This window comes from Corvus cornix, chromosome 1 (genome assembly GCF_000738735.6).
Source record: "Corvus cornix cornix isolate S_Up_H32 chromosome 1, ASM73873v5, whole genome shotgun sequence".
Taxonomy (NCBI): domain Eukaryota; kingdom Metazoa; phylum Chordata; class Aves; order Passeriformes; family Corvidae; genus Corvus; species Corvus cornix.
In genome coordinates this window covers 29,822,742-29,847,512 of record NC_046332.1, presented here as the reverse complement: position 1 = coordinate 29,847,512, position 24,771 = coordinate 29,822,742, and the positions used below count along the sequence as shown (strand labels likewise).

The window sequence follows — 24,771 nt, the reverse complement described above, 5'->3', positions numbered from 1 at the left end:
AAGTGCTTATTTACATGGCTAACTACAAGCTTCTGGAATTTTCTGCTCCAGTAAACTGTGGATGCAGATGGCAGGACAGGGTAAAAATAAGTCCATATAGAGACACTAAAGGTAAGACGCAGGGTTCCCAAATGCAGTCATTGTGGGTATTGAGGTAGTGGGACAGGATCATGACAAACCACAGCTAGTGGCCAGGATTGTCTGCTCTCTGTAAAAACACCCTCTCGGTCACTGCTAGGTAGAGAGTCTGGACTCTGCTTTCTGCCCTGATGGGGCATTTTTTGTGGTTTTAAGTCGTCCACTTCTGTTCCTCTTGCATCATGAGGTAGGAAACAAGGCTAGCTGAGAGGACAGCAAGTCTCCAGAGATGTTCCTTTTGGCATCCTGATCATCTCTTGCCAGAGGATGGGTCCTGGCACCCCAGGAGCCCTGTGCTGGAAGACCATGAATGAGGGGATGATAAACCCAGAGACAACCCTGAACTGGTTCAGGAGTGGCTGCTCCAGATGGATGCACATAAATTTATGGGGCCTGATGGGATTTGTTCCAAGCTGCTGAAGGAGCTGACCAATATTATCGCAGGACCTTGCACTATTTTTCAATGGTCTTGGGGGTCTGGTTATGTTCCAGGTCAAGTGGAAGATGGCAACGTTGTTCCAATTTTCAAGAAGGGTAAGAAGGAAGATCCTGGTAATTACAGACCTGCCAGTCTCACTTCAGTACCTGGTAAAACAATGAAGAAGGTTATTCTGAGAGACAGTTATCAGGTCCTGGGAGAGATGTCCTGGACCACCTACTCTGAGGTAGCCAACATTTGGGATAGCTTTGGACTAAATTAAGGCAAAAAATACCACGTGATCAATCAGAAAGTTTTATTTATACAGGTTGCAGCAATTTAAACCATATGATAGATTCAACAGCCTCTAGCAGCAACAATTTAAACATTTCTGAACAGCCTGCAGGTTAAATCTTTCTGAACAACGTGTGGCAACAGCCACCTTTGAACAGCCTGCAGCAGCAGTGAGTTAAACTTTTAAGCAGAGGAAGAAAGGAAGAAAGAAATACAGGAAAATAGAGGTAGAGAAAAGAAGATCTGGCCTTGTCCAGTTTTTAAATACAGAAAGGTAAATCATTCCCATCTTTTGCCAAAGAGAGGATACCTATATCATGCTGCTAATAACACTTTGTCAGTGAGCAGATACAAATAGAACCTTTGGTTGGAAGGTTCATCTAGAGGTCAACTTTGGCTCAAGGCCCATTTTTCAGGCCTCAGTCAGGGCCTGTTGCTCAGGCCTCGGTACTTCACCTTCAGGATAAAATGTCCAGCACACAGCTAGATAAGTCCATAGGCCTTTGGGTGAGCAAGTGGCTCAAAAAGTTACAGTGAATGGGATTACATCAGGCTGGTGACCAGTCACCACTGGGGTTCCTTAGGGCTCATTTTCACAGCCACTGATCTTCAATGTTCTTATAAATCATCGATGTGGAGGAATCAAATGCAGGAACCAAAAATTAAGTAATTTTGCGAATGATACTGAACTAGGAGGATCTGTGGATCCCCTTGAGAGTAAAGAGGCCCTGCAGAGAGATCTGGATACTGAAGAGCTGAGCAGCCACCAACTGTATGAAATATTACAAGAGCAAGTGCCAGATTCTCCACTTGGGACAGGGCAATCCTGAAATTTAAGTAATCCTGAAACCCATGACCGGTGATAGGACAGTGTAAATGGAATGAAGCTGCATTAGTGGTGTTCAGCTTGGACATTAGGAAAAGGCTCCTCACTGAGAAGGTGGTCAGTCACAGGAACAGGCTCCCCAGGAATGCAGTCACACCATCAGGCCTGTCAGAGGTAAGGAGCATCTGGAAGATGCTTCTAGTCATGTTTAGTTTTAGGTAGTCCTGCGAGGAGAAGGGAGTTGGATTTGACGATCCTTTTGGGTCTCTTTCAACTTGAGATATTCTGTGATTCTCTGATTCTATAAATGAAGCCCCTGAAATGGAAGTAGAAATATGACATTTAGATCCTCCAAGTGCACTTTGAACCTTCTGTGATTTGAAAGGGGCATAGCAGAAGCAGTCTATTAGTTGTAATAGCCCAGGATGTTACTTTTCCACATATGCCATATAAAATGGATTTCCCAAATAACCAATGACCCATGCAACCATAGATTTCTTTCACTCTCATTCACTAAAAATAGCTTTTGTCAGAAAGTTCTAATACATTGAAATCAAAATGCTGCAGCACTTATATTAGTTTTGCTAGATTTTTAAAAATACAGTCCTTCCAGGCCAAGGATGTGGATCTATTCATTCAAGCAGGGTCTCTTGTCTCCAGGGACACAAACTTTCAGCACTGTTGTTGAACACACTCTCTCTTCTCTCTCCTGCCTTTCAGGAGGTCTGGCACAAAAAAACCCCAAAGGTTGAATTTTCCCAGGGTACAGACATTCTGTTTTGAACAGCTTTTCTCATCTCACAGAAACTGTACCTTTCCAACCAGTCACAGAAGTTACTGAATGGAATCTGGAAGGCACTTTAATGATGCCTGCAGGGGCCCAGTGACTGGGGGGTGTCAGAACACTGCAGAAAGGGGCTGAGTAGCACCACTTGGTGAACTGAAACCCATGCTCAGATCCAGGTTAAAAAGGAATCTGGTGGAGGGTTTCTGAGATGAGACTGGAGTTCCAGGTAAAAATCAATGAATTTCTCACGCTGGAACCCAAAGGAGAAAAATTGCACTCTTAGCTTTTCCTTCATAATATTGTTGCCTTTTTCAACCTAAAAATTAAACTTGAGATAATTTTAGTACAGGAGATAATACGAAAGTAGATTTTTATTTGGAGGCCTCCAGGGGCAGTTATGGAGAATGTCCACAAAAGCCCCCATACACAGGGTGAATATAGTTCTTATAGCTTTTAGGAAATTAGCATAATTGATAAAAAGCACCAATTAGGAGGACAAGTGGTGATGCAATTACCCCCCCAGGGCAAGCTCCTTCTCTGGAGCCCTCCCTCCTTGGTACTAGTTGTACTTTATGGAAATGTGTCTCAAAGACCTTGTTCTCAACATTGGTTCCCAGGAAGAACCAAGATAGGATAGGGGTCTTGTACCCCCTGGGGCTTGGAGCTCTGGAATTTGTTTTGTCTTCCTGCCTAGGGAAAGGGCACAGAAGAGTACCGGGAAAGCTAGGTAGAATACAATAATAAGCTACAGATCTCCAAATATATATGCGAAGAATACAAAGAACATGTAAAAGAAAATAAGGCAAAAACCAAGATGGCATCAATCTGATGGAAAAATATCCACAGTGCTTCTCTCCCAGTGGGACAGGATAGTTCCCATCATTTTAGTATATCACTTTTTTCAAAAGCCTGCTGCAGTACTCTTTAGGGTCCAACTAGGTGCAAATCAGAGCTACATGCGAACAGGGGCTTCTTTCCTGCTCTTTACAGCTCAGTTGCCCTAGACTGCAAATAATTTCATGGGATTCCCTCTATCTCTCAGAGTGTACTGACCTTAAGGATATTTTTGAGCATCTGACGATTTCTATTTATGGCTGGTTGAAAGTTCACAGGCAAGAAATTATCATCACCTTTTTGTGTAAAGGTCTTCCAACAGTACCTATAGTCTGGAGAAATAGAAGCAAAATGATTAACCTGTGCTTATTCAGATACCAGAGAAGCTCAGGGAACAAGACTTTTTAAGCTCTTCCTTGTGTCCACGTCACAGAGACAGCTTGGCCTTGGATAGGTCAGCTGATGGATGCTGTCCCCTCCATATTTGGAACCAATGCCATTCCCTCCCTTAACTGCAGAGGAGCTCTTCAGCCAGCCTTATCCCAGCAACTGCATTTATTCCCTTAGACAGGGGAGAAGGACCATATCTCCCATTCCCTCTGGAGTGACATAAGGATGGTGGTATCTCTAAAAAAAGGAGAATTTTCATACAGATCTGGTTTCTAAGGGTCCTGTCCCTCTTCTCCTGCACTATTTAAACACCTTTTTTTGAATGCGACACTCATTCCATGCATGATGATGATTGTGCCCACGAAGAAGCTGGGTAGGACATGGGACACCATAGAAGCAAGCCCATACCCGATTCACCCATGCACAAAGTTCACCAGCTCACGCCTCCCCAGTCCCAGAAAGCATGGGGAACCTTGCCTTTGATTTCCATGACATCAATGGTTACTCTGCCTCGCAAGCGGGCAAGTTCCCTCAGGCCTCTGCGTGTTCCTGCCCAGCGTGTTTTGTAGAGCCGTGCCACGTGTATTTCTATGTTCACATTGGGGTGCCTCGCCAGGAAATTCCGGATTATATAGCAGCACGTCATGCAGGGGCTCCAGGACAGGTACCAGGTGATGTAACAGATACTGGAACTTCTCAGCTCAAAGACTTCCTCCAGGAAGTACTCTTCTGCATGGCTATCATTATCATTATCATTATCCTTATCATTGTCATTTCTGACCCAGTGTATCCAAAACGTGCCACTATTAGCCCACTGCAGCTTGCACAGTAGGTATGTCTTCTTTGGATAATTACAGGGATCAAAATGTTCTCTTAATGCCATCTCAGATACATACATGCTGCAACAGAAGAGAAGCTTCAAGGAATCACTGGTTACAACTTTGTCTTCAGTAGTACTCCAGTACATTAAAAAGGGGGAGGGTGGCAGAAATCAGAGGAGAACTGAGAAGGGCAAAGCAGGAGAGAGCAACACAAGGAAAATGGAGAGGCAGGCACCAGGCTGGGCAGAGGAACTAAAGGAACCAAACCCTGAACCGCTAATCCTCCCTTCATCTACAGCTGCATGCGGAACTTTCACCACCTCCCCCCTCCCTATGCCTGTCCTCTTCCTCATCAGTGGGAGTATTTCTAAAAGCTGTCTATATTTTTTTACATGTCAGACATTTTTACAAGGCTCCTATGTAGCCCTTTTCAACGTAGGGAGCTGTTGTGAATTTTGTAAAAACTGAAAAACAAAAAAGAAAATAAATGTACTGATAAACTATGAAGCTGAATATTTCTCCTTATTGGATTCTCTTGCTGTTTGTATTTTCATAAGAATTAGTACAGTCAGCACAATCCTACATGACAGAAGAAGAAAGAAATGCTCTATACAAAAAGATGCAGCTCCCAGGATGGATATTTTTTGAGTTCAGAAAGGACGTCTAAATATTGTCAGTTAAGGATATATACAAAGACTGCCAGTGTTGGTTGTAAATGTATCATTTACACTCAGTAATTATCTGTAATACATAAATAATGAAGTCTCCAGAGGCACTTTGTGGCCTTTGTACAATTGTCTTATATAGAGATTTATATGAGAATGCACTTCAGATACATGTTTTTCCACATTAAAATAATTCAGAGTAAATCTAGTAGACAACTGATCAGATTCTGAAGACAGAAGCAATAAGCCTGCAAATTGTTTTATAGATTAGTACTCATTAGTAACAAAACCCAACAAACAAACAAACAAAAAAACCAAACCAACCAACCAAACCAACAAAAAAACACAGCAAAATACCGAAAACAAAACAAAAAAGTCACAAAAATCCCCAGTGCGAACTAGGGAAAAATGAAATCTTGCAGAAGTAACTGTCACATATTCTCTATCTGCAGGACTTATCACTTATGTAAAAAAGCATCTCATTTATCTGGAAAGTCAGAAGTCAGTCAGAAGGCTTTGTCTTCTTACCCTGCCTTCCTCCTCATCCCAGCCTCCTACACATTAAAATACATATGCACACAAACAAGTTTATGAACCATAGAGTGTATCTCTCCTTATCTCCTCCATGTAAAGTCCGTTTATATAAACCAAAGAAACCATGCGTGCTGATTTCTTTATCAGACTTTCTGTTGAATTTATGTAAATGTAATTACAAATGTAAATGTCAACAAATGTTTAATTCTGGTACAGGAATAACTTTTTTATTATACGTAATTCCTTTAGTAAGTTGTTAAAAAAAAACTAAGAGAGACAAAAGTGAAGCACAGATTCAATTTTTATGCTTTCTCATTTGAGGTGTTAAAAGAGATGCATTCTTTCAATTTATAGTATGTTATTTGGAAGTTAATGTCTATTAGCTTAAATTTCCTTAAAACTCAGTTTTTAGGGAACATATATACATAATACAATTATATCATATGTTCACAGTAAATACATAAAATATGTGACTGGTCGAAGTTCACCAAAAAAAATTCATCTAACTCCCAATACTCAAGCCAATCAGTTCATCTAATTTTTACAGAAGGCACCTTTAAGGTTTTGGAAAACAATGTCACAACAGGTTACAGAGATCTGATTTGTTCAAACGTATATGTAGAGGTTCCCATCTGATTATAACACACAAACAAGTTAAAACTTCCAAGTCTTACTTAAACAGGTCTTAAGCACCCTCTTGCCTGTGTTTTGACCATAAAATATTGCACTTTGGATAAGCTATTGCAATAGGTGTCCTGTGCATGTTTTCAGGGACATAAAGCTATTTCTTTAGAACAATCTTGAAATGCACTAAACTTCAAGATATAGACACCTTAGGGATGTCGAGTGAAACTTACAGTGTAATCAACTTAATGCAACATGACCAAAAGTCTGCATTCTTATAAATATTTGCTACGGCTATAACTTGCTATTTTAAATAGTAGATTAATGAAAACTTAAACATCTCTACCTGAAGGACAGATGAGAAATTTTAAAACTGTGATAAAACATTCACACACTATAGAATATATACAGAAAGGCAGCGTTCATTTTTCTCTCCAAGCCAAATAAGAGAACACTTAAAGTAATCGTGAGTTTACAGACAAATTGCCCAAAGCTATGCAATCACTTCAATTTCTTTTTTCATTTTTGCAGTTATCACCAGCAGTCCTTGCTGCTCAGCATTGTTATATGTTGGTGTGTGGTACACATATAGACATAGAGCCCTACTCAAAAAAATTGAGCACATAACAGTTGTCAATATAAGTATGAGACAAAATTCACAGTTAGCAAACAATAAAAGATATAAAAAAGAAAACAATTATTTTTCTTTATAAATTTGGTTCATCAATCTCATAGAGGTGAACTTGCAATCCCTTCGGAATTTGAGAGCTGCAGAGAAACACACTGTAAAGTGTGACCAATAATTTGAAAGGTGGATTGTACCCCAAAATGTTTAGAGAAATCAGGGCAGAAAATGGCAGAGGGATGACAGCCAATGTAACCATCTCCTAGGCTTTATTTTCTTTTTGATTAATATGCAGCTGCTATGTACATGTACATGAAACCTTGAAAATGTATTGACTGATTACAAAGCAGATTTTAAAATGTGTTAGATATTTTTGCTGTATTGTCCCATCATCCATAACTTGAACAAGAATGCAATGAGATTATTTTAAAATGTACTAATTTTACAAAAACAGCTCCTAAACCTAATATCTCTTTTATTAAAACGGTGTAATAAACTGCATCATTATAGATATTTAATAATTTTCCTTCCTTCCTCTAACACTTTTTATTAGAAACTATTTAAAACTCTGCTCATTGCAAGATAATAATAGTAGTAATGATAATGTCTAAAAATACATGAGCATAAGTTTGACAAAACTTCTTTAATCTGCATTTTTTGTCCCTTGCTAATGCTTTGCACAACCAAGGCACTTCTTTACTAAACTTTGCATTAAAACTTCCCCCTCCCTCCCTCCCTCCTCCATTGAACCGAAGATGGTCTGAGACACTTTATTTTGGGTGACAACAGCTGTCTCAAGACCTCGAAACTGCCGAGCAAGGAGGAGGGATTTTCAGCTTCTCTTGCAGCCCCAGCGTTGGGGCGAGTCATTTCCTGCGTTAGCCCTTCCCCAACACATCCCCATCTTTCCTGTGCTTCTGTCAGTGCCTTTTGTTCCTCGGTGGTTTACGGCTCCCGGGAGAGCTTCTAAACCAGTGGGAGCTTCCCCAACAGGCTCAGACTTCAGTGCAGCCCCTCGTCCACTGCAGTGACACTGGGGACAAAGGTCCCACTTAGGTACCCTGCCACCAGTGCTGCCCTCGCCCTTCTCCAAGCAAGGCAGAGACTCTGCACAGACAGAGAGCCCTCCCCCGGGGCAGCAAAGCGAGGGATCCCCTTGGCTTGAAGCAGTAGCAACAACACAGAGCTGAAGCTGGGATGCTTTTTTTTTGGTCAGCAATTTCTTTTACCCTCTCGGCTTTCTCCTGGACATGGCTTCTCCTTTGCCGGTGGACCCTCGTGGTGCTGTCCTCCTTTCTGTCCCTGCAGACGGGGCTCCACGGGGCACGCCCGAACACAAAGCACACCCCCAGGCTCCGCTGGCGCAGGGTCACGAGAGAGGAAACCGGAAAACTTCGCTTCACCTCTGTTTCTGCCTCTTAATGACGTATCCATGCATGCCTGCCCCTAGCAGTGCTCTCACCTCTTTCTTCACCCCTTATCTCAGCTGCGAGGGGCGGATACATTTTTCCAGTTTAAAAAAACCATAATAATTGAACCATCTCTTTGAAGCCTGCTTCTAAGTTTCAAAGGGATGGTAATGCGTCCTTGGCAGAAAAATGTGATTTATTCTTCTGTGTAGGACGTTCCTCCCAGGGTCGCAGCTGTTCTGTGTGGCAGAACAGACCTTCCCTGGAGCACCCGAAGCTCAGCTCTGTGGAAAGCATGGTGGTTCTGCCTTGCGCATCACCGGATCTTTCCATGCTGTCACAACTTTGTCAAATATGAAGTGCTCACAAACACCGCTCATGAGAGGCTTCACTCACAAAGTGTCAGCAAAGCTTACTCACCTTCCCTACCAAACCCAGCAGGGTTTCCCCTCTGGTCTTGAACAATGCTGCCTGAACACAGGGTGCCCAGCATCTCAAGGAGTCTTAGATTTACTAGCTGTCAATACTCTTCCTATTCTGTTTTATTAAAACAGCTGTTCTTTTGATGCCTTGATGATTTGTTGCCTTTTCTTTTATACCCCTGTTATACCTTTTTACAACTTCTGTATTCTTAGTGCTTTTTGCCTTCATTTTTGGACTTTTTGTCAAACTAGGAGACTAAACATCTTAGGAGCTTCGTAGTCAGGGATCAGCGTGCCTCAGACCCCAAGGTCCTCTCCAGAACACATTTGTAAACTAAGATAGAACCATCCAGGGGAAGGTTCCTTGGGGAGAGGGGCTCGTTTGAGCCTCTCATTGGGCAATCTTTGATAGATATGCTAATTAGTAAGACCTATAATATTATACCTGATCTTTGGGAGGGTGTGCATTGCTGTGTGCATTGAGGTGCATTCGACCTGGACATAGTGCACCTAAGGATCCTTAAAATAAATACCAAGGCAAAATCCCTTTTCCCTTCTAACCGTGTTTGATTCCTGATTTTAAGACCAGGAAAAGGCATCACTTTAAGTCGTGTGTTGTCAGGCCTTTCTTATGATGCCTGTATAACTTGGGTAAAAGTTACAAGATGCTTATGTGGCTTGAGTTATAAAATACCAGTACAACCTGAATCATAACTTTCTTTACCCATATAACCTGAATCAAACTTTCTATACAATGTAAGAGCTGGTATATGGTTAGCTAGTTGCTTAATGCTAAAATAAACAGAAACTCGCTAGGTGAATAGTTTCAAAAATAGACAAGTATAGCTGTATTGGCAAGCAGCAGGATGTACTAATGAGAAATTGGCAATTGTAATGTCAATTAGCTACAAAATGAAGAATTTAAACCAGTGGGATCCAGAAAGACCAAGGAATACCATAACTGCGCTTGCTCCGAAGACATAATTGAAAAGTTCAGATGTGAGGAAGACCTTGAGCCTTCATCGAAGAAGACCTCCAAGACCACCTAAATTGGGGAAGCGCAAGTGCATCACAGAAGAACTATTAATAACTATAACATTATGTAAATTAGTTCTAGTGCATATGTGATGATGTTATAATGACATAGCAATATTAATCAATACTTACTGTGTAAATAAACCACAGCACTTGACAAGGGTGGGTGAGTTAGGTGAAGAAATCTCTGTCACCTCCAGCACTGCAGTAAACAAATACCTGACAGTATAGACACCAGTCTATGGGGTTTTATTTCTAGCCAATATTGTCAGCCATTACTTTCTGAGAACCAGTACCTACCCTGCACCATTTCTCTTGCACATGAGTGATCCTGGCCAGGCCACTAAGATGCACACATCTTGAAATTGGACTTTGATTTGATCCTTGTGGGTCCCCTCCAAATCAGGATATTCTTTGATGCTGATGAGTACATGGATAAGAGTGCAAAGGGGCAAAATCCATTTATTTTGAGATTTGTTAAAAAAACCCTCACATTCCCTTTATTTATGGGTTTTTTGAGTGTTGTTATAGGAATTTTCTGTGGAAGTATTTAGGAAAGATAGTAGCTCCCAAGTCCCACAAAGTTCCTGCTGTTCACCTAACCACTGTGCTGGAAGAACACAATGCAGCCTTTCAAAACCACAGCCAAGGCAAACCTGGCAAGACTCACAATCCTAGGAAGACACCAAGGAATAGCTACAGATACCAGCCAGCCACTCAGCAGGGTTCTGCTTGCAGATTACCTGCACTGTGGGTGCAGACAGCTCAGCTGGCTCTGTGCAGAGTCTGGCTGGGTTCATCAGCTGAGGCACAGCACTGCCTGATCAGGTCTGGAAACATTACAAACGCTTTCATGGGACACCAAGCCTGCTCTAAGAAGGACTAGATGTGCCTAGAGAGTGCTGCAGAGGCTCTGCAGGTGTGTTCCTCAGATGAGGAGCCCAGGGGAGCAGCAGGCAACAGGACCCAAGTGACTCCTCATAGACCATGAAGGCACCAGCTCTGCCTCAGGGTGAGCTATGGCACACTCTGCATGTCAGCAGCTCGCCAGGAGAGCAGGTTACCTCAGACTCAACACTGCCTGGATGCACAGAGCCAGCCTTGGCCTGGAACAGTTACAGGGCTATTTGTCCCTCCAGCAACTGGCCTTGGGGTTTTTTCTATTACCTGGGATATCCCAAAATGGCATGAGTTGACAGTATGAGGATTTTAGCTTCCATTTCTCTTTTTATGGAATACCTGAAGAAAATTGCCGAGCCCTGTCTCTTCTGAGGGACAAGGAGCTCCAGTGATTTCAGGACTGATGCCAAAGCTACTTCCAGATGTTGACAGCAGCTTGTTTAACCCTCTCTGCTTGAATGCTGGCTGCCACAGAAAGTGCCTGTCTCCAGGTGGGAAGGACAAAGTGAGCACTGTGGGCTGTTGGCTAACCAGTGTATGCCACCCTAACCCAATGGGAAATCTTGTGTGGCTTGGAAGAGGATGCAAAGGCATGCACAGCCAGTGTCTTCATGTTGACATGTCGGTTTGTAAATGCATTGTGAGTACCTGTGGCAACAATGCAACTTTCTGAAAGCTGAAAAGGATCATAGATACTACCAGATAAGGTCTGCTAGGAATGCACTTCTATCATAAAAAGCAGAACACAAATGGAAGTTCATGGTGGAAATTAATGAATTTCAAGATTGCAATAAACTCACCTAACTTGGAATGAAAAACTTATATTACTAAGGAATGGGCCTCTTTGCAGCTTGCAGATTGAGGTGTCTTACACCTTTAAAATAAGATGGTGGCACTCAGCCTGAATGGGTTCAGCAGAGATTTGACGGGAAATCTTCTTGCAGGATAATGTGCAAAATGAGTTTGTTTACATGATCCATTCCAGTGACTCTGCTCTGACAGAAATAGACATCACCTGAGATGAAGTCAAGAGATGGCATAAGTACTTTCCTAAACTGCAAAAGCTCTGTTCCCTAGAATGTGCTGTCAACAGCTTTCTCCAAAGATCTAAGCAGGGTGTGATTGGCTGGCACTAAGCAATGCCTGTATCCCTTCTCCAGAAGCCATTTCCCATTCTTCACCTCTAGCTCCACAAATCATATGGCTTTTGTCTGTGACCCCTGCAAGTCCTAAGTGGACAGACACACACTCATATCGTTATTAATATTTTGATCAAATGATTGATTAAATCATATTAAAGGGTTAGCTATGATTATAAGTAGAAAATTGCAAAGTATAAGGTATAGAAATATCAGGAGTCTTGTGTCTGGAATGTGTAACCTTACAAACCTCACCAAGAAGTTACTGGACCCTTATATTTCAGTCCAGAAGCTATGGAGATGATCATGCCCACCAATTATACTGCTTGGAAAGCCAGTCCCCTTCCCACCTTTAATATTAAGGCTTCCAATCAGTACACCTCAGGAGAGATAACCAATGATTGTTTTGGGCTAAGAACATTGATGAAGTTATTAACAATTGGAACCAACCAATGCAAAGGTTAAATTTAAGAGCGGGCATGGTATGCATAGTATGTAAAAGAACTTATATACCAATGATTCAGCAGAAAAAGTATATAAAATGGACGGGTTATACTTATATGCCTGTAAGTTTCTGTTGGTGTCTGTGTATTGCTTAATATCTGTCAGAGTTTGTGTATTGTTTGCCATTCAAATACATGGCTAAGAAACTTGGTGTGGGCATTAAGGATATGTTTAAGAGTAAGAGTGTTGGTGATTTGACTGATGATGATCAGATTTTTAAAACCTCGCCATTGGGGTGTTTATTGAAACATTGGGCAAAGCAGCAGGTGAATTAATTAAGTGGAAAATGGTTGAATATTTTAATAATTGGTGGCTGAAGTATATTTTGACAACTTGCACTGTAATAATTGGTTATATTATTGTTGGGAATGAAAAAGTAAATTTTACTCAGTATAGGAGCAACTTATTTGGTATTCAATATGTGTAGAGAAAAACTTAGCTTGGAACCTGTAAGTGTTGTGGATGCAATTGGGGGAAGGAGAACAGGTTTCTTTTTTACAAACATTACTGTTTAAGTTAAGAAAACAGTGGGAGACACACCAATTTGTATATGCCTGAATGAACCATCCCCTCGTTGGAAAGAGAATCATTGGGGAAATTGGATGCTTAAATAACTTTCTGTGATGAAGAAATATAAATTCAAATATCAGAATCAAAAGCTGTTGAGGCAAAGATTTTTATGTTACAGGAATAAAAAAAGAGTTGGAAGAAATCCCAGAGGAGGTAGAGAATTAACCCCATTGGTATAGGCAGCTGAGATGCCTGGATGATCAAAGGTGGTCAAACCAGTAAGGATTACTTTCAAACCTGAAGGCAAACTGGTAAGGCAAAAATAATATCCCATGAAGTGGGAGGCAAGGAAAAAGTTGGAGAAGCTTATTGAAATTTTTAGAATATGGGTTATTGAAAGAGCATGAATTAAAATATAACACACCAGGATTATCAATTACAGATTAGTATGAGGTTTAAGGGCTATTAATAAAAAGTACCTGGTATTTATGTAGCAGTAGCTAGTCTGTACACACTCCAGACAGCACTGAAAGAGGAATATAAATGGTTTATGGTGCTTGATCTTAAGGAGGCGTTTTTCTGTAATTCCTCTTGACTCAGATAGTTAGAAATTGTTTGCTTTTGAGTGGCGGAGTCCGAACACCAGGTGGAAGGTGCAACTGGCATGGATTGTGCTCACAATATAAAAAGAAAAAAAAAGAGAAAAAAATTGGAGAGCTGGAAAAAGAAAATCTGGACAGAACTTCACTACAATGTGTGGATGATGTTTTACCAGCAATCAAGACTGAAAGTAAGTGCCTCGGGGCTAGTGTAAGTCTATTAAATTTCTTGGGACTATTTGGATACAGGGTGCCAAAGGAAATTGCATAAATAGACAAAGAAGCACTAATATATTTTGGAGATCTCACAGGAAAAAAGAAGCTTGGGAAGCAGCTGCAAAGAAGCTGTTTGCAGACTCCAGAGCCAAGGACTATGAGCCTTCTTAGATACAGCCAGATGGTGACGGTCATGGATTGCAATTATGGGGTACTGGCAAAACCCTTGCATGGTCCTCCACTGAAAATATTTGGTATAGACTCCTGAGAGTCAGAGGGTCTTTGAAGACCTAAAAGAACCTTAATTCCAACCCCTGCATTGGGACCCCCACACTTAATCCAAACCACCTGAGTTATGTGTGCACAAAAGGATGCACCCGGCACTAGGGATACTGGTGCAGCGTTTGGGGTCATGGAAGTAGCCTGTCCAAACAGGTGGACAATGGAAGTCAAGGTGGATACCTGAGAGTGGTGGTAGCCACAGAGAAGCACAAAAGCTGTTATGTACCCCACATGGGCACAGCTAGTTTGGGACAAAAACAAGGACATTGGATATTGCCGGCAGAATGCTGAAATACAGGTTGATCTATTGGAGGAGGATGTTGCTGAACTTAAGGTACACACTACTTTAAACCCAGCCATGTTTCTCCAGGCTTCAAAAGAAGCCCAGAGATTTTTGTGTGACTGCCTGGTGACAGGAATGAGAGGGAGGTGTCTTTACAAACAAACTGTGGGCCTGCTGGTACATAAAGCCAGATACTGAGAGGTGAAAGAAGCAATGGGAGGAACCATAAATTCCATAGGAATTCCACTAAATTGACACAGACTGTTACTCATCCAAGGCCATGCTAAATTCCTGGACTTAGAGAAAAAGAACAGAGATACAAAGAAAAAGGAGGGACAGGGGGGTGCAGGTTAGAAGGGGGTCTGTATTAAGTGATTCAGGAAGTCTATACCTCTCAAGTACCTCAGCCAATGAGGAAAGAGACAGGGAAATGCAGCTGGGAAATTAGGATAAAAAGGAAGCTGTGCCCTCCAGCAATTTGAGAGACCCCATGGGAAATGCCCTATGGGCTCTACCATTATTTGAATAAAGTTATAGGAATCCTCTGTCTTCTTTTTGAACATAAACCTCTGGCATCTTGGATTAATTTACCTAACACTGGTAATCACTGAACAAGTGTGTTCTGGCAGATCGGATCCCAAGAGCGATCCCATCCCAGACCCAGAACTGGACCTGCACTCCAGTGGGAGCAGCATGGTACAGAATGGAAAATGGGCAGCTGGTTATGCAGTGGGAACTTTAAGTCAGGTAATAGAAGCCCAGGCTTTAGCTTTTAACACATCAGCACAAAAAGCAGAGTTAATGACCTTACACCAAGTGCTAGAAATCACTGAAGGAGAAAGGGTAAACCTATGGACTGATTTAAAATATGGGTTTGGAATAATACACACACATGAAACCATATGGAAAAAAGGAGAACTGTTATCGGCATAGAGTGCTCCTATTAAATACAAAGAAGAAATTAGTCAACTACTACAGAGTGTGCAAAAGCTGAAAGAAGTGGCTGTGATGCCCTTGTAAAGCCCATCAGTTTGGAGACTCCCCAGTTAATACAGAGGATCAATTCGCTGACAAAACAGCTAAGGAGGTTGCTGAAAAAGGTATGCTTGCACTAATACCTAGAAAAAAATTTGAATGTCTGGGAACAAAAACCAAATTATAGTAATCAGGACAGACAGATAGCCCTACCATTAGAAGCTATGGAAAATCCCAGCAAGTGATTGGTAAGCTCACGTGGGCAGGTAATTGTACCTCCACAATTAATGTATGAGATAACTAAGATAACAGAACTAAAACATCAGGAAACATATTAGGAAAAAAAGAATAGTAAGTAACTAGTTTATAAAGGAATAGAGTAAGCACAAATACATACAATTAATATATCAGTTGTTGAAAAATATGTGTTGAAAAATATGTGATTTGTTTTGTAAAATAATCCCAAGGAAGGAAGAAGACTACCTCCAGGGCTAGCAAAACATGGGAATTTACCAGGGGATTATTGGCAAATTTTTTTTGCAGAATTGCCCGGGCAGAATGGGGAGTGGTACATTTTGGTATTGGTAGATATATTTTTTTGGATGGCCAGAAACCTTCTCCATGTCTCACCAACAAGGCAAGAGAAGTCTCAAAGGTTTTGTGAAATTAGTATTTAGTAGCACTGAAAGGAACTCTTTTAAGTTTTAAAAGGTACATCATTATCAACAGCTCATTAGGACTAGACTTGCCTGTACATCCTTTCTGACCAGGAGATCCGGTGTGCATCAGAACCTGGAATTTTGCACCAATCCAGGAGAAGTGGAAGGGACCAGATCAAGTTCTCCTGGTAACCTACACTGCACTCAAGCTGGAAGGAATCGAACACTGGGTTCATCACACACAGGTAAAACCAGCAACCACACATGAAACGCAGCAGAGACAAGACTGACTAACACCATGGAGTTTATATATGTATATATATATAAATCCTATTGTTTTAGGTATGGAATATGATTTTCTAGGGGGATACTATTTATTGGATTTATATTAAGATGATAAATAATTGCGTATTACTACTACTACTACCTCTACTACTACTAATAATAATGATGGAGACTATATTTTTAACTTTTGGGAAGGGCAATGTGGTTTTCAAGTTAGTGCAAAATTTTGGCAGATTATAGAATGTAACTTCTATAATATTTTGCCAACACAAATGTCTGCAGAAAATCCAGTTCTTTGGGGAGCTTTAGTCATCAATTTGACAAAAATTTGGAAACTAATATTAGTGGGAGCGTGGGGCAAAGTAAAAAGGGAACAACAAGAAGTATCAATAAGATATGGAGAGCCATTGAAATTGAAGTGCAATTTTACTCGGATTCCAAACTTCAATCCTGGTAAATTGTAAGTGAGCTGGGACAAAGAGATAGAAAAGAATTGGTTTTAAAATTAGGTGCATAGGTAAATGGCACAGTGGCACACCTTATCATCCTGAAGGATGGCTGTCAATCATTTGTTGAGTGAAGGTGCTTTTTGTTGCCAACCCATTGAAAATAAGGAACAAATGGGCCCAAGATATGACATAGTGTTACAAAGTCCCAAACAATAATTGGTTTGTAGGGAATACCAAACTTCAAAGCAGGGATGTTGTTTAGAATTGGAAAGAGATCAAGGAAATTTGATTTGCCAACTCAGTCATTCGGAAAGAAGTGCACTCACCCAGATCAAGAAGGAAGAGAAAATGAGAATTAAAAGTCAAACAGAAACAGAGCAATTAATCTTCTTCCTGAGAAAATCTCCAGAGGAGAATTTGATGTTAGGATTAACCAAGGAGTTTGCCAATTTGCAGAATGTATCACAGCTTACCGCTTGTTCACCAACACCAAGAGCAGTAGGTGAGGCCATTCCATGGGGAATTTTAGCCATGGATTTGACTACTGAAGAACATAAAAATGAAACCACACGTTGTGAACAAAAATCTGTAATTGGATGGAAGGAACAGGTAGAGAAAATTAGGAAACAGTGGAAGTCTCCAGGGAATAGAGCTGATTGTGAGAAATTACCAAATTATATTTTCACCAAAATAGGTAGATTTCAGACAGTAGGATGGTGTTCTTATGATGAACAAATAAAGAAAAATGTGAGCCAAATGTTTGTGGAATGGCCATGTGGCAAAATTATTCAAACAAAAGAAAAGGAGGCAGACTGGGACTCCACCTGGTCCATGACAATATTTTCTCAATTTCAGTATATGACTAAGGCAGGCCCCTTGGTGTTTTACTTGGGACAGCTTGGTTTTTGCAAATTGACCATTTGTGCAAGAAAGGGGAACCTCATATCCAGTAAAGCAAAACCCAGTGTCATGGTGGAAATGTGAGAGGATATATAATTGCAGTCCTGTTGATGGGGTAATGTAGACTATTCCTCCTTTAACTGCGGCTTTAAAGTATGGATGTTTTTGTAGAGGCCTCAGAAATAACCTCCAATTGACTGATAGGAGGGGAACCTTTTTGTTTCAGTTGCAGTACAGCTACAGTCAGGAGCCTCAGACATTTACTATGGGCAAAGAGTGATGGGACTTGGACAACTCCTTTACCTGTAGATGGTAAAGCAAATTACATTAGGTATGCCAAAGTTATGTCCAATTGGGAAGAAATCTCCTTTAAGGGGAACAGTAGAAAACCTGCAGTTAGAATGGGTGAAAAGGTCAGAAATGGATGAAGGATGGAATGAACCTTCACCTGGAGTGAAAGTTACTCGGGCCTTAGAGTGTTTATTGACTCCTTCACTAATATACACAAATTAAAAATGGATATCAACTCACAGGACACAGAGGAAGGCTTGCATATGTGACCAGGAAAGGATTTACAGATTTAAACATGCAGTTACAAGCAACCTCCAGGACGACTTTATAAAACAGAGTGGCTTTAAATATGCTCCTGTTCAAAGAACATGGGGTTTGTGGATGCCTAAAAGATTGAATTGATCATTGCTGCATACACATTCCCAATGTGACACAAGATGCAGAGCATGACCTGGACTTATTAGAAAATGTAGAAGAAAATATTCATAAGCTTCAACAAAACATGTAAGAAAATTAGATAGTTAAACTTTTAGTGGATTGGGATGGAATCTGAGTTAATGGGTAAAATCACTGATTAACACAATTTTATTAATAGTCTTCCTAGCAATTATGTTGATCTACTATTGTTTAAGAAGCAAATTGACAACAAGGCTGCAGGGAATTGGAAGATTATCCAAGGAGCAGCTAGACAGAAAGACGCAAAGGAATCACTTCCAAGTCTCCCACCAGCATGTAGTGAATAAGACTAGGATGAAAATACTGAAATAAATTTCAAAATTTTCAAAGGGGGGAAATGTCATTAATATTTTGAGCAAATGATTGATTAAATCATATTACAGGGTTAGCTATGATTATAAGTAGAGAATTGCCAAGTATAAGGCATAGAAATATCACAAGTCTCTGTTTGGAATGTGTAGTCGTACAAACCTCACCAAGAATGGACCTTTATATTTCAGTCAAGAAGCTATGGAGTCAGTCAAGCTCACCGGTTACGCTGCTTGGAAACCCACTTCCCTTCCCACTCTGATTTTAATATTAAGGATTCCAATCAGTACACCTCAGGAGAGATCACTAATGATTGTTTTGGGCTAAGAACATTGATGAAGTTATTAACAATTGGAACCAACCAATGCAAAGGTTAAATTTAAGAGTGGGCATAGTATGCATAGTATGTAAAAGAACTTATGTACCAATGATTCAACAGCAGAAGTATATAAAATGGATGGGTTTGGTTGGTTAAGTGGAGCACATTTTCAGAGGAGCTCTCCCCCATGTTCCCAGTGCCTGAATAAATAAGTGTCCACTTATTCATATCAAACTGGTGCTGGATAAGTTTCTTTCATCCATTTGGTGACAATATAGTATGCAACAGCTATAATTTCTTAGATTAGTAAATTTGCCTCATTGATTCTCACTCACATGCTCTCCATCATGCAAACAACGTGAGTGAATGACACAAGGGTGTAAAATTAACACAGCCTGAGACACAAGAACATAGCATTTCCTAGGTCAGGTTCTCTTTCAGTCTTTCAGACTTCATCATCTCCTGTGTACTGCAACAGCAGCATGACATGCTGACCTGGATTTCCCACATCATAGGGAAAGGGATGCTTTTGCTGTGCTGTGACAGCTTCATATCATATTGTCAAGCCACAGGCTAACATTCTCTGAGTGAGCTGGCAACAAAAGGCTGGATGTTGAGGGTTTTCAGTTTCCAAACACCTGGGGCTGGAACTGCCTCCTTCTGCCACTGCAGTGTCCTGGGACTGGATGAAAATTACATGCTGGGCTGCTGAGATAACACTTTAGCCCTCCCACCACAGAGTGGGATGTCTTTACTTAAGGTCATGTCATGGGATGGTGGCTGCCCTCAGAAAGAGCCCATCCCTTCCTGGGAAACTGCCCAGATATCTGCTCTGTGCAACGGGAGTGGATCATTGCAATGCACAGCACGAGCCATGCTCAGTACCACCTGCAGCACCAGCTCCCCACATGCAGGGCATGGCACAAAAATGGGCTGGCACAAAATCACAGCTGGGAGGAGTCAGCAGAGCCCTGTCAGAATGTGGCTGTGGGCTACACCTGAACTAGAACAAATCCACGGCATCTACCAGGAACCAACAGCACTGCAAGGGCCTGGCATTAAGGAGAGACTGGCTCAGGTCTGGCTCAGGAGTCTGCTGGGTAAATAATAAACATTATTAATTACAGGGGTCTGATGGGGCTATAAATAAAGCAGGTTAGGTAACTAGATTTGTGGACAACAAAGAAAAGACAAAAACTGTTGAGTGGTCAACAGTCACTTTGCATCTTAAGTGCTCTGGTCATATTTGTTATTTCAGTGAAAACTCGAATATGGCAACAAAAAACATGATGTGAGATCATCAGCATGTAGGCAACTCAACCAGAAATACAAAATATCTTGTTCTGACAGTTCAGTCATGGGACAGATGAGTCATAATGTTTCAGTTCAATTTATCTCATTCAATGTGCTGTTCTTCATTGCTTGATGAAACAGAAACCAAAACACAACTGCATTTTCGTACTTTATTTTCTTCTTTTAAAACTTGCAGAATACCAGGGAATATTTCCTATGCACATATTACATGTTGGTCCCTCAACAGCTGGGCCTTTCTGACCCCATATCTGTTACAAGTCCTGTTAAGGAGGCTTTATCAACTCACAGAGTTGAATAGGACAGGAGAATCTTTACAAGCCAGGAGCTTTGTAGAAGACAATTGTCACCAAAATCAGTGTATTAAAAAACTACAGCACTCCCCAGCACATCCCTCTGTAGCCTCTTGGATATTGTTGACCTTTGCTGTCAGATTCTGAAGGTTTTTCCTACATCTCAGCCTCTCTAGCCTCAGACCTGCGTCACAGCCACTCATCTGACATTACATATTTGTGCAGACCCGTGGGACAAAGAACAGGAAGGACAGTTCAGAGCTCAAAAAACAAAAGGCAAATAAATACCCGAGAAAAAATTACTGATCCCTGTTTTTAATCTTGTTTCATCATTTTATGAAGCATATGCTTCCCTGAAGATTTTCAAAGAGTTTTGATGATGGGGGAAGACAGCGAAATAGCTTCTGTTTTGAAAGCTGGTGTTTGAAAAAAGGAAGATGGGGAAAGTCTGCCTGAGCAGAACAATAGCGTAAAGTATTTCCCCTCACTCTTTAAAGGAGGTCTCTCTTTTCTGCATCATTCCTGTGCTAACCAGACACTTCTCACTGCCGAGAGACTGCCCTAAACAGTGATACTTCCCCTTGGTTACTCCAGCTCATCAAAGAAACTCTTCCCATAAAGAGGGAACGTGAGCCACACAGGCAAAGAAAGCCAGGCTGGGATACAACACACCTCCATGCAATTCTACTTGCCCATTTGCAGGGCCCTTCCGTTACTAGAGGAATTTCTTGGAGCGATAACAGAAGCCAGTCCACCTCTCAGCACTACACAGCTTCCATGCTGCCCCAGAGGCAGCAGGCAGCTGCCTACACATCTTCGGCACAGCAGTAAGAGGAATGAGCCGGCAGAGCTGGGGAAACTTGGGCAGGATTGGCTGCTGCTGTTGCCTTTGGCACAGCCCACAGCAGGCACAGGCAGTGGGGCACCTGTCTCAGCGTGCTGAGGCCACCACTGCTCCTATCCCCAGCCTGAAAATGCCCCACCCCGCTCCAGCCCACAGACAGCCCCTTGCTGCAGCAGCTCCAACAGCTCTGGGGAAACCCCTGCCTGCCCTGTGGTTAGACCCTAATGAGTGCAGGCTTCTTTTCAAATACGAATGCATGAGCATGAGCATCACAGAGGCAATGTATCTAGGCAGTGGAATTTGCCTCCGATCTCTGTCCCCAAGTCACCCTGTGTCATCTCCCCTCTTGAATCTGTGCATCTCCATAAGGAAAATCCAAGCTGCAGCAGTGGGTAGTGGTGAGTGAAAGGAGAGCCAGGGATAAAGAGTTTCTCTTAGGGCATGGTGTTTGTGCAGGGGATGGTAGGGCAAAGGGTTTGGGCAAAAGCATGAGGCAAGGGGAAAAAATACCAATTCAAGAAAAGTCTACTGTGAGACAAGGAAGGAGGAAACCTCATTTTCTTCTCTCTGGCCCCAGTTTGTCCTGATCTCTAACCTTAGAAAGATAAAACATGAGCCACGACAGCTTTATATTTACTTCAGGCAACAGTCTGTCTGTACTGGGATTCTGTAGCAATACCTAAAGAAGAAGGAACAGGGTGAGCTGTGAAATGGGCTCAAGTTCAAACCCCAAAACAACAGTCCAAGTTATTGGGCTTGCATCATAGCTTTGCAGATGTTTTGAAGCAGGATAGCTCCACTTACTACCGCACAAATTATTCGTAGGACTGCGGCAGGGCTACCCTCGGCGATTTGTCATTGCTGTTCTGCTGCCAGTTGCCACCCTCGAAGTTCTGTTACCAGGAAGGACAGGATAAATGGTCACCTTCATAAGTTTTTATAATGTTTCATTCTAATCCAGTCAGTTCTGCAGAAGGTAGCAAAAGTTTGGAGAGCAGCTCTGCAAAGTAACAGATGGATTTTGGCAAAAAATAACCCGGCACACAAGCAAACCAAAATGTGCTATGAAACAAAGTATCACAAACCTGGGAAGTTCCGTTTTCCCAGAAATACCTTCCGTGACTGACTTCAGCCAAGCTCAAAGACAGCTGGCCATAAATCAGCAGTTCTGTTTCCTGAAAATCCTCACTCTAATGAGATACTTTTATTCTGACTCACAGCACAAACAGGGTCCCTCCTTCTGATGCCATGATGATTTTTGCCTTTTCCTTTATACCCCTTTTATACCTCTTTATAACTTCTGTATTCTTAGTGCTTTTTGCCTGCATTCTTGGACTTGTTTGTCAAACTAGGAGACTAAACATTTTAGAAGCTTCATAGTTAGGGATCAGTGTGCCCCAGACCCCAAGGTCCTCTCCAGAACACATTCTGTAAACTAAGATAGAACCATCCAAGGGAAGGTTCCTTGGGGAGGGGGGCTCAATTTGAGCCTCTCATTGGGGAATTTTTGATAGATTAGTAACTAGTAAGACCTATAATGTTATACAGATCTATTGTGGGTGGGTGTGCATTGCTGTGTGCATTGAGGTGCATTCGACCTGGACGTGTGCACCCAAGGATCCTTAAAATAAATACCAAGGTAAAATCCCTTTTTCCCTTCTAACCGTGTCTGACTCTTGATTTTAAGACCAGGAAAAGGCATCACTTCCCTCCCACTCTCACTGGCTTCTACCCCACATCCTGTGTTGTCCTATAAAACAGCTGATAGTCTGTGGCATGTAGCAGGGATGCCACAGAGCCAGTTTTAAAAGGAGGTATGAACCCAAGTCTCACCCAAGAGAGGCTACCCAGCTAATCTCCTCCTTTCCACAGAAACCTTTATCTGAGGAGAACAAAAGCTAGGACTAAGCACACATGGGTGGAATTTACCTTTTGACAGCTGCATCGCAAGGCTGAGGCTTATCATAAACTTACAGACACTGATACTGTAGCAAGTACAGCTCACATCTTTTCTTCTCATGCTGTCCCCCACACCTACTGTCTGTTACTGCCACCGGGGCAGGACAGTTCCCCGAGGGGAATCTCTGAGTTTTAAATAAGAGGTGAGCACTGTCATAGCTGAAGGGACTGCTGAGCCAATTAGTGTCCACAACACGCTGAAAACAGTATGGATATTCAACATTATAGTGTGGGAAAGTCCTCCAGCCCCCTGGCTATGAGCTCCTAAATCTCACTGTGCTACAGCCACAGAACGTTCCTGGGATCCTGTCATCCTTACTGTTGGGCAGGAAAGGACTACCTGTGAGGCTTTCTTGTAAGACACAACATATTTTGACACAAAAAACCAAAAAAGAGCATCAGCACACAGGAGAGCATAGAAACAGCTGACAGTTGGAGATTAAAAAAACTATTGTTAATTTGGCTCCTCTGAGCATGCAGAGAAGCCTGATGCAATCTGACTGTGATCTAGGAGGCAGAGTTGGAAAGCAGATGAAGCTGCCAGGTTGATACCATTTCCTGGTTTGATTGCTCAGATTGTCACCATGTCAGAGAGGCTGGCACAGCAGCATGGCTGGTGGAAAATTCTCAGCACTGATGTCCTTAGTGGTGCCAGTACCATGCATGCTGAGAGCACCTATCTCCACAATATAAATGGACAACAGTGAAGGAGGACCATAAAATCATGACAATTGTCCTTCTCCATGAAAAAAAATGGTGCCTGCATCCTTATAGCTGATGGCAACTACAGTTGCAGCTGCAAGCAACTGGTGCTCCAAAATCAGCTCTCTCAGCGGTTATGTTTGTCTGCAAATGAAGCTTGCTTTGGTTACTGGTCGAAGACTGCTGCACATCACACAGAATCAAGGAAATATAACAAGGAGATACAGTCATGAAGGAAAAAAATACAGGGAGATGTGAATTTAAAATGACAGGCCATCTGGAGAAGAAAATGAACAGGAAAAAAATGCAGGAGAGAAGTGAAAGCGAATAAGAGTGAGAATAAAAACAAGTGAAAAATCCTGAGGGGGGATCAGTGATGGGCCAGAGACAGCCACACTTCCATCCTAACTGTGCAAGGGGAAGAAAATGCTGGATAGTCCACACTACAAAGTTTACTCAGTCCATGCACAGGGGAGACAGACCAGAAGATCGTGACAGCTGGTGGAAGGAAAAGAAATCCTTCTCCTAGTGCGACTGAAGCCCTTAATCTTTGCCAGAGTGGATTCTGGCATATGCTCCAGCCCTGCTGGGAACTGTTAGCAACATCATCCTAAAGCAGGGGAAGTTCAGCCTCCTTTCATTTAGCCTGCTTGATTCTCAAGCTAATGAGCCCTCCAGGACCTCAGGCCACAGCCCCCCAGGGTTTACACCCTTCAGATTGACACCTTCAGAAACTATTTTAGCTGAAGTGCTTATTTGCACAG

At 41.9% G+C, this 24,771-nt stretch overlaps 1 protein-coding gene across 1 annotated transcript; it reads right to left on the bottom strand.

The window, feature by feature from the left end:
• Positions 1-858: 858 nt before the first annotated feature.
• LOC104690334 (C->U-editing enzyme APOBEC-1-like) lies at positions 859-8,403 on the bottom strand. The gene is made up of 4 exons (XM_039562095.1): positions 8,186-8,403; positions 4,165-4,586; positions 3,517-3,629; positions 859-1,992 (listed from the first exon to the last, which is right to left on the bottom strand). Exons 1-4 carry the CDS (start codon positions 8,206-8,208, stop codon positions 1,978-1,980), a joined length of 573 nt encoding a protein of 190 aa, XP_039418029.1. The 5' UTR covers positions 8,209-8,403; the 3' UTR covers positions 859-1,977.
• Between the last annotated feature and the right edge of the window lie 16,368 nt (positions 8,404-24,771).

Excerpts from the sequence above, each read along its gene's own strand:
- LOC104690334 (XM_039562095.1), bottom strand. The coding sequence starts at position 8,208 with ATGTCCAGGAGAAAGCCGAGAGG. Across the intron at positions 4,587-8,185 it reads TCCAGGAGAAAGCCGAGAGG|CATGTATGTATCTGAGATGG; the intron begins GTAAAAGAAATT and ends CTTCTGTTGCAG. Across the intron at positions 3,630-4,164 it reads TGATGTCATGGAAATCAAAG|ACTATAGGTACTGTTGGAAG; the intron begins GCAAGGTTCCCC and ends CTATTTCTCCAG.